This window comes from Condylura cristata, unplaced genomic scaffold, assembly GCF_000260355.1.
Source record: "Condylura cristata isolate star-nosed mole 26May11 unplaced genomic scaffold, ConCri1.0 scaffold00020, whole genome shotgun sequence".
NCBI classification, from domain to species: domain Eukaryota; kingdom Metazoa; phylum Chordata; class Mammalia; order Eulipotyphla; family Talpidae; genus Condylura; species Condylura cristata.
This window is the reverse complement of record NW_004567121.1, coordinates 13,901,015-13,909,167: the sequence shown is the minus strand read 5'-3', so window position 1 is coordinate 13,909,167 and position 8,153 is coordinate 13,901,015. Positions and strand designations below refer to the sequence as shown.

General features: G+C 52.4%; 1 protein-coding gene across 2 annotated transcripts in view; it reads left to right on the top strand.

The window, feature by feature from the left end:
* The window catches only part of TTC7A (tetratricopeptide repeat domain 7A), a 103,893-nt gene that overhangs the window by 34,639 nt on the left and 61,101 nt on the right, over positions 1 to 8,153 (top strand). For both annotated transcript variants that reach the window (XM_004686225.2, XM_012727461.1), the window contains exons 6-8: positions 4,350 to 4,428; positions 5,556 to 5,713; positions 6,274 to 6,337. In XM_004686225.2, the coding sequence (XP_004686282.1) occupies positions 4,350 to 4,428; positions 5,556 to 5,713; positions 6,274 to 6,337 (301 nt within the window). The remainder of the gene's footprint in view (positions 1 to 4,349; positions 4,429 to 5,555; positions 5,714 to 6,273; positions 6,338 to 8,153) is intronic.

Genomic DNA, 8,153 nt, shown 5'->3' with positions numbered 1-8,153 from the left:
AGGAGAGGTCTGCCACGCCATGTGGTCACCTCCGGGGCAGGCGGGGATCGAACTCATGAGGAAGTGGCTTTAGCTTCTCAGTGCAGTGCTTCAACTCGCTGCGCCAACAGGGAGGGCCAATTTTGAGATTTTTTTTTTAAAGATTTATTTATGCATGCAGAACTGGGGTACAGGGCAGAGGTGCAGGGGCTGTAAGAGAATTCACCAGAGACAGAGTGGGGAGCAGAACAGGCAGATGGAGGAAGTACACTGCTGATGGGAGCAGTGGGCTGGTAGGGAGAAGTCTGCCGCGTCATGTGGGTCATCTACAGGGCCGGGGATCGAACTCATGCTGCAGGGGCTTTAGCTTCTCAGTGCTGCACCACCTGGGAGGGCCCGAGAGGCCTTCTTAAGACAAGCCGTTGCCTCTGCCCCAGCACGCAGGTCTGCACTCGCTGCAGGTCTGCACTCCCTGCCCCCGGCCACCCAGGCTCTCCTTGAGTTGGAACATGTGGCTCCCTGGTTTCTCCCACAGCCTGCATCTGCACTAGGGTTTGTTTGAGGTCCTATTTGGTTATTGTTAAAAGTGGCAGCCATGCTCAGAAAGGTCAGCGTGAGAAACCAGAACAAAGAGATCTTTCAAGCTGGCGCCTCACGGGGTTTCGGAAAAACCCCAGCTCCACCTGGCACAAGCCACCTGGCACAAGCCACCTGGCACAAGCCACCTGGCACGGGGCAGGATTGCTGGGGCAGAGGGCCAATGGGGGAGCCCGTAAGAGGTCCTGTCTGTGTTTCCATGTCCCGGAGGGGTAAACTGAGGCAGAGGTCTGTTCCCAACCCCTCAGGAAGGGCTGGGGCCAGCTCGGAGCCCGAATCTCTTCCTGTCCAACCCTGGCCACTGGAGCCTCTGTTGGTTTTTCTCTTCACATGCATCCAATAAAAATTGGAATTTACCAAAGAGGCCTGAGGGTGATTTATTTGCTTTGCTAAAGAAGTCCTCAAAGCTTATTTAAATACCAAAATCCCTCTGGATTTGAAAATAGTAAAAATACACAATGTTGGGGATATAGGGTCTTGTTAAAGTGCAGCTCTTGATTCCTTTATTGTTGTATGCATGTGCTGGGGAAGGCAGGGGGCTTGGGAGAAACTTCCGAGTCTGCATTTTTCCCAAGCCCCTGGGCAGTGCAGTGCTGCTGCCCCAGAGCATTCTCTCAGCCTCAATGATAGGAAGACCAAAGGCCGAGGGAGGACAGTCTGCAGCAGATTGGGACGATGGGCCACAGTCCCTCTTGACTGTGGCCTCCTGGTACCGCCTAGCCCAGGCTGCCAGGGAGGAGGCTGGCAGGTAGCCCACACAGTGGAAAATCACCCACAGGTCCCGGGAGCCACCAGCCTCCTGTGAGCCGGAGGCCTCGGGGGGAGCCCCAGCCCAGTCCAGCCTGTGGTCATTGGGCCAGGGCACCGGGGCTCTCCTGTAGACTCAGTTCCCAGTGCCAGCCATTCCCGTCTTTTCTGGTAGCTCATGCCGTCTGTCGTTTTTCTCTCTGCTAGTGATGCTGGTGCCAGTTCTCCCTCAGCTGGCCTGGCCGATGGCCTGCTGTCCAGCTGGGGGTTCTTTCCTAAGCCCGAGGACTCGGTGGAATGGAAGGTTCCCCTGTGGCAGGCTCTTCCTGCTCAGCCCAGCCTCCTCCTGGGTATAGCAGGCCTAACGGGGAGTCCCGTTCCCTGTGAGGCGGGCACTAGTGGAGAAAGATAGACACAGCTGAAGGAGCCCCTTGGGTATGTTTGTCCTCTCTCCCTACTCATAGCCCCTGAACGCCCAAGCAGAGCAATGTGGCCAATCAAAACATTAGCAATAAGGTCTCTAGGACTCAGATTAGAAGAGGAAAGGAAAATGACTAATATCTAGTGACCCTCTCGCACATGGCTGGGTGTGTCCGGGACTTTGTAGTCTCATCTTCCTGACAGGCGCAAATGAGGAATCCTGCAGACAGGGAGACTGGGACTCGGTGATGCTGCTTCGCTTTCCCAACATTACAGATCTAGGATCTGATTGCAAGCTAGAGTTTCCTTGTCAGGTTCCAGGAGAACCGGACATCTTAGCATAGGGGAACTAACACACTGGGGATCATCTACACTGCTGGTTCTCAAACTTTGTGACAATCAGGACCTTTAGGAGACTTGATAAATCCAGTTTGCTGGGGCCCCCAACTCCGATGCAGCAGGTGTGGCGTGGGGCCCTGCAAGTTCACTCTTCTAATGAGTTGCCAGGGTGCAGATGCTACTGAGCCAAGGACCACAGCTGTGTCTAAACCATGGTTTCTCAAGGTGTGAGGCCAAGCACTCAAGATGACTTTAATTTTTTTTTTTTTTAGTTAATGTAATAGTTTATTTTTACATCATTTTGTGCATTTTTCCATCTCAGTTGTAATCCCTATGGGCTTCCCATCACCAGATAACCTGTGTGCCATCACCATAGTCCAGTGAACTTCCCTCCACCCCACTGTTTTTGATCCCATTCCCCACTCCACCCCTGCAAAATATCTCTGGTATATAGTTGTTCATTATTATTATTATTGTTATTTTCTCCCCTGATCCTTTATATTCCTGCTATGAGTGAAATCATCTGGTATTTTTCCTTTTCTTTCTGGCTTATTTCACTAAGCATGATCTTTCCCAGCTCCATCCATGTTGCTGCAAAAGGCATGTGTTATTTATTTATTTTTGGTTGCTGAGTAATATTCCATTGTGTATATGTACCACATCTTTTTTATCCAGTCATCCACTTTTGGGCATTTGGGCTGTTTCTATGTCTTTCCAATTGTAAATAAAGCAGCAATAAACATGGGGGTGCAGGTATCTTTTTCAATCAGTGTTTTTGTGTCTTTTGGGTAGATACCTAGGAGGGGGATTGCTGGGTCATAGGGAAGCTCCATGTTTAGCAGTTTGAGGAACCTCCAAACAGTTTTCCATAGTGGTTGTACTAGTTTGCATTCCCACCAGCAGTGCAGGAGAGTTCGGCTTTAAGTTTTTTAAAGTACTCCTAGAATGTCTATTGACAAAGAAAAAATCAGACCACCACACTCATGCTTTTTGGTATTAAGGTGAGGTCTCTGCTAGAGTAAAAAGAAGGACAATATAAAGAAAGTATTACATACCTAACAATACTGGTGGTGCACAGCTAAGAGCAAAAATAGTAAATGTGGTCACAGATGACACAGTCTTGGAGACATGGACACAAACTGAAGTCATGATTTTATAGAGGGGCAAACTGTGGTTGACCCAACAAATTTAGAGATGAGAGATCACAGAGGTGAAAAGTTAAAGGCGCAGCCACTGCTTGAGCCCCTCCTGGAAGTTTCAGACAATAAACAGATCCCCTGGGGACTCTGAGTCCAGCACGTCAGGACCCCGAGGTTAGGCCATGGACTGTCTTCTGTGAGCTCGGGGGTGCTGCCAAAAGAGTCAGCCTGGGGAGGTGCAGGGTGACTCCTCCATGTCCTCTAGACTTCCAGGCTAGTGGGAGCAGTTTCCAAGCTGGGTAGTAGGGTCTACCTAGTGGGCTGCAGCCGGCATTTTAAGAGAGGAGATGGGAGAGATTTAAATACAAACTTTCAGAACGAGCTGCACAGAATAGAAATAGGCAGTGGGTTAGTACACTCACTTCAATTTTAGGACAGGAAAGTATGTGTAGATACTGGTTTGCAATGCCAAATGTATTTCTTACCATAAGTTCCACTTATTAAAAAAGGGTTTATTTACGCATACAAGACTGGGGCACAGGCCAGAGGTGCAGGGTGGTGAGAGGCTTCACCAGAGACAGTGGGGAGCAAAGTACACTGCTGAGGGGAGCAGTAGGCGAGACAGGAGAAATCTGCCATGTCATGTGGATCACTTCCGGAGCTGGGGCCGGGGATTGAACTTGCACTAAAGCAGCTGCAGCTAGCTTGCAGTGCTGCATCCTAACCTATGGCACCACCAGGGAGTGCCCATGAGTTCCACTTTTAAAAGCTGAATGGAGAGGGTAAGACTGGCTGGTGGGGTCTAGGGACAGAGGGGTGAGGGTTATGACATTGACCAGATGGGACAGGTGATGATGGAGACTTGAGGCCGACCAAGTCAAAAGTCTGACACCAGCCCAAGACTCTTGGACGAAGACAGCATCTTGTTTGAACTACTGAATTGTGATTCCCTTCTGGTGGTAAGCTCAAGTTTCCAGTGGGCTGTGGATAATTTCCTGAGCTTCAATAACTGACCCCAGTTATTGAATGTTTCCCAATAAAACCAGACAGACTCCTCCGGTATCTGCAGGTTGGTGAGACTCCTTTGTGGGAATGAGGCTGCTCATGGCTCTTGTTGTCTCTCCACAGGAACGTGGTAAAAGGCATGAGGGAGCTCCGAGAGGTCCTGCGGACTGTGGAGACCAAAGCAACTCAGAACTTCAAAGTGGTAATGTAGACGGGGGCCCCCGTGGCTGGTTGACTCATTCAGGGTAGATTTAGGCAGGAGATAACAGACCGCCTGGTGGGCAGCCCCTGCAAGTGGATGAACAGGGCAGAGGCTGCTGAAGATGGTGGGTCAAGTCTGTCCTGGGACTTGACAGTGCAAACTGTGGTTGGTCATTCGGAAAGGACTCTAGTGACGGCAGAGAGGCAAGAGGCAGGCGTGGGAACTGTGTCAGCATCCCTCCCTGCTAAGCTAGCGAGGCACCGCAGCAGCCTTCATGTCCTGTCCTCACAGATCACAGTTGAAACCCACTGCCAACTTTCCTACCACGGTGGTGGTGTGCTCATTCTTTGAGATTTGCTTATAAGTTCTTTCTTTTTTTTTTTTTTTTTTTAAAGATTTCTTTATTTATGCTTAGAGAACTGCAGTACAGGCCAGAGGTTTGGTGGGTGAGAGGCTTCACCAGGGACAGAGTGGGGAGCAGAACAGGCAGACTGATGAAGTACACTGCTGAGGGGAGCAGCGGGCGGGTCGGGAGAGGTCTGCCACGCCATGTGGGTCAGCTCCCTGGCGGGGAATCGAACTCTCACTGAAGCAGCTTCAGAGAGCTTCATAATGTGGTGCTTTAACTCGTTGCACCACCAGGGAGAGCCTGATTTGTTTATAACTTTTATCAGTAACCTTGACTAGCTTTCCCACCCCAGTGCAGGCCTGCCTTCGGCTGTAATTCACCTGAAATCAGAGCAATAAATATATCTCACTCTAGAATTTTCAGTCAAAATTGAGACTGAAAATTCTATCTGGTAGAGAGAGCTGCCTGTGCCTGTGGCTTTGGGCTCCGTGAGGGCTTCCCAGTACTCAGAACTGTGCTGCACTCCTCCAGGCTGGAGGAGAAAGAAGCACTTCTTGTGCAGGCGAGGAGGGAGGATAAAGGACGAGAAGGAGCTCTGAGGGGGAGTGGGTTGGCCTCCGTGCTGGAGACACAGAGAAGTGAGGGGCTCCCTGGAGGGACAGCACATTGCAAGGTGGGCAGAGTTGACCTGGTGGTGGGTGGTGGTCAGCGGAGAGCATTCTAGGCCCGTTGGCAGAGCAGAATGTGCCTGGCTCTGAGATTCCCCCCTCCCTGCCAGATGGCCGCCAAGCACCTGGCGGGGGTCCTGCTGCATTCTCTGAGTGAGGAGTGCTACTGGAGCCCCCTGTCGCACCCCCTGCCGGAGTTCATGAGCAAGGAGGAGAATTCCTTCATCTTGCAGGCCCTGCGGAAACCCCACCTCTACGAAGGAGACAAGTAAGCTTTGCCTGCTCTGCTGGGCGGTGCTCCCACGGGGAGCCCCTGTCTGCCCCACCCTTCATCCGCCGCTCAGCCCGCTGCCATGCAGACTCTTCAGGAGCCCCGTGGACAGGAGGAGGCAGATGTCTGGTGGGGGTTGGAGAACATGCCTGTCAGTCACCCAGAGGCCAGCATACTCTTGGGGGGTTACCTGCCTTCTTAATAGTCTTTATTAATAGAACTCTTTCGCTGGTGGCAATAATTGGGCTCTGATCAGCGGGACAGAACTTTCTTGCTCCGCCCGGGCCCTGGCTCCAAGCTCCTTCATGTCGAGCTGGGGGCTGGAGGGACCATCTCTTCCCGTCGAGTATCTGCAGTGTTCTGGCCCCACTTCCCACCGCAGCTGTTCAGATCCTTACTCGGGGCATGTAGAGAACCACAGGTGGTATCCAGTGATGCCTGTGAATTATGCAGGAGGGTGTCACCTTACCAGGGCCGCTGCTGACTCCAGGGCAGAAGGGCCAGTGTTTAGGGCCAGCTGCTTCGTGCTTGAGCACGCTGCCATTTGTGTCTTTCAGCCTCTACTGCCCAAAGGATAACATCGAGGAAGCCCTTCTGCTGCTCCTCATCAGTGAGTCCATGGTAAGCTTCAGGGCCTTCCTTGCCCCTTGGGGTAGGGCTGTGGACTCAGGTGCTGGCCACAGGGTCTTGTGGTGAGTTCACCACCCAGCAACATGCCACAGCAGATTCTTGGATCTGCTCCCCTTCATGGGGCATGAGGCTCCTCATTAAGCTTGGGTCTGGGTGTGCAATGCTGCCTCTGGGGATCCAGGTCCACCCCCAGATGGGTAAGGACTGAGTTAAGCCCTTACCTACCTCTTCTTGGATTATTTCAGATAAGCAAGCATTATGTTGATCCATGTGAAAAATAAGTTTCATAGGGTTTATTCTAATATGTCCCCATTTTATAGATGAGAAAAGCAAGGCCCAGGACAGGTATGTGTCTGCATCAAAGTCACATGTTAAAAATCCTGCAATCTTGATTCCAGCCACATCCACCTTCTTCAGTAGCCTGGGTCTCTGGATTGTGGTTCTGGTCCTGCTCTTAACTACAGCTCTCATCCTTGGTTTCCTCATGTGTGAAAGGGACCGAGGGAAGTCTGGAGGATCAGGTGAAGCAGGGGTTGGGGAGGGATTTGTAAATAGGAACATGCCTGTCCTTGTGAGAATGTCATCATTTTCCCCCTTATGGCGATCAGGAGTGGGTTATAGCTCCTCAGATGTTTTTCTGTGGTCTCTGCTTAATCTGGGTCCCCCAGGATCACAGGTCTTTCCATGAAGGTTATCTCTGTTCAGGACGAGTAGAGTGCCTGTCTCCCAGACGGTCAGGAAGGAGGGTGGGAGTTGGCCTGGGCCTGGCTTGGGTCACCGGGCAAATCCACATGTCACCGAGTATGTTATTCCTTCACCGTGTGGATCGGCAGTCCGAGGGCAGTGGTGATTATGACTGTTGGGAGGTTGGGGGTGCTCAGTGTGAGTGGAGCATGACAGCGTCCTCCAGAGAGGGCAGGTGTGAGGCCCAGATGCTGCCAGGACACTCCCTTCTCTGTTGTTGGGTGTCAGCAGTAGGCCCAGAAGCTGGGTTTTTGGCCAGCAGAGAGGCTGTCTCTGAGGACAGGGCTGAGCAGGACCCTGGACTGGCTGCCCAGGAAGCTCATGCTGTATGAGAAGCAACCACCTTGGGTTTTGATTCAGTTCTCCCAGGACCGCTGATGATGTGAACAAGTTATTGGGCATTTCCTTGGAGGCCCCTCGAGGCAGGGAAAGAGCCAGGGGTGAAGTCAGAATGCCAAGGTTCTGGTCCTGACTTCCTAGCTGCATGCCTTGGGGAACCTGCTTGAGTGCCCCGGGCTTTGACATCTGTAAGTGAGGACAGCAGTGTGTGAGAACTGTGAGATGCCACTGGCAGAGGGCTCGACAGCTGGCTTCCTTTTCCTTCTCTTAGACTGTGTCCAGAATTAGAGAGGAGAAGCGGGACTAGCAGGAGCGCAGGCCATGTCCCCCAAGCTGGTAGAGGGTCAGGATTGGCTGGCAGGGGAGGCCTCTTGGGCAGCAAGAACCCAGGGTAGCAGCGGAAATGGCCAGGACTGGCCACTGGCCACTCAGCCTCAACTCCTGGGGACCCTTGCACAAGTGGCCAGTAGTTCCCCTTCTGGGGCCCAGTTTTTCCCTGACAGGAGGTGCAGTGCTTTCCTGCATGAGGCCAGTGAAAGATGGATAAGAAGAATTAGCCCCGAGGAGTCTGGTGTGCGGCACACATAAGGGTAGCTGCTGACCCAGGGCTGACAGGCTGGGGGCTGACAGGCCGGGGGCCGACAGGCCGGGGGCCGACAGGCCTGGGGAAGCAGAGAGCTGCTCACAGGCCTCCTTGTAAGGGCCCCTGTTTGCATCATGGACA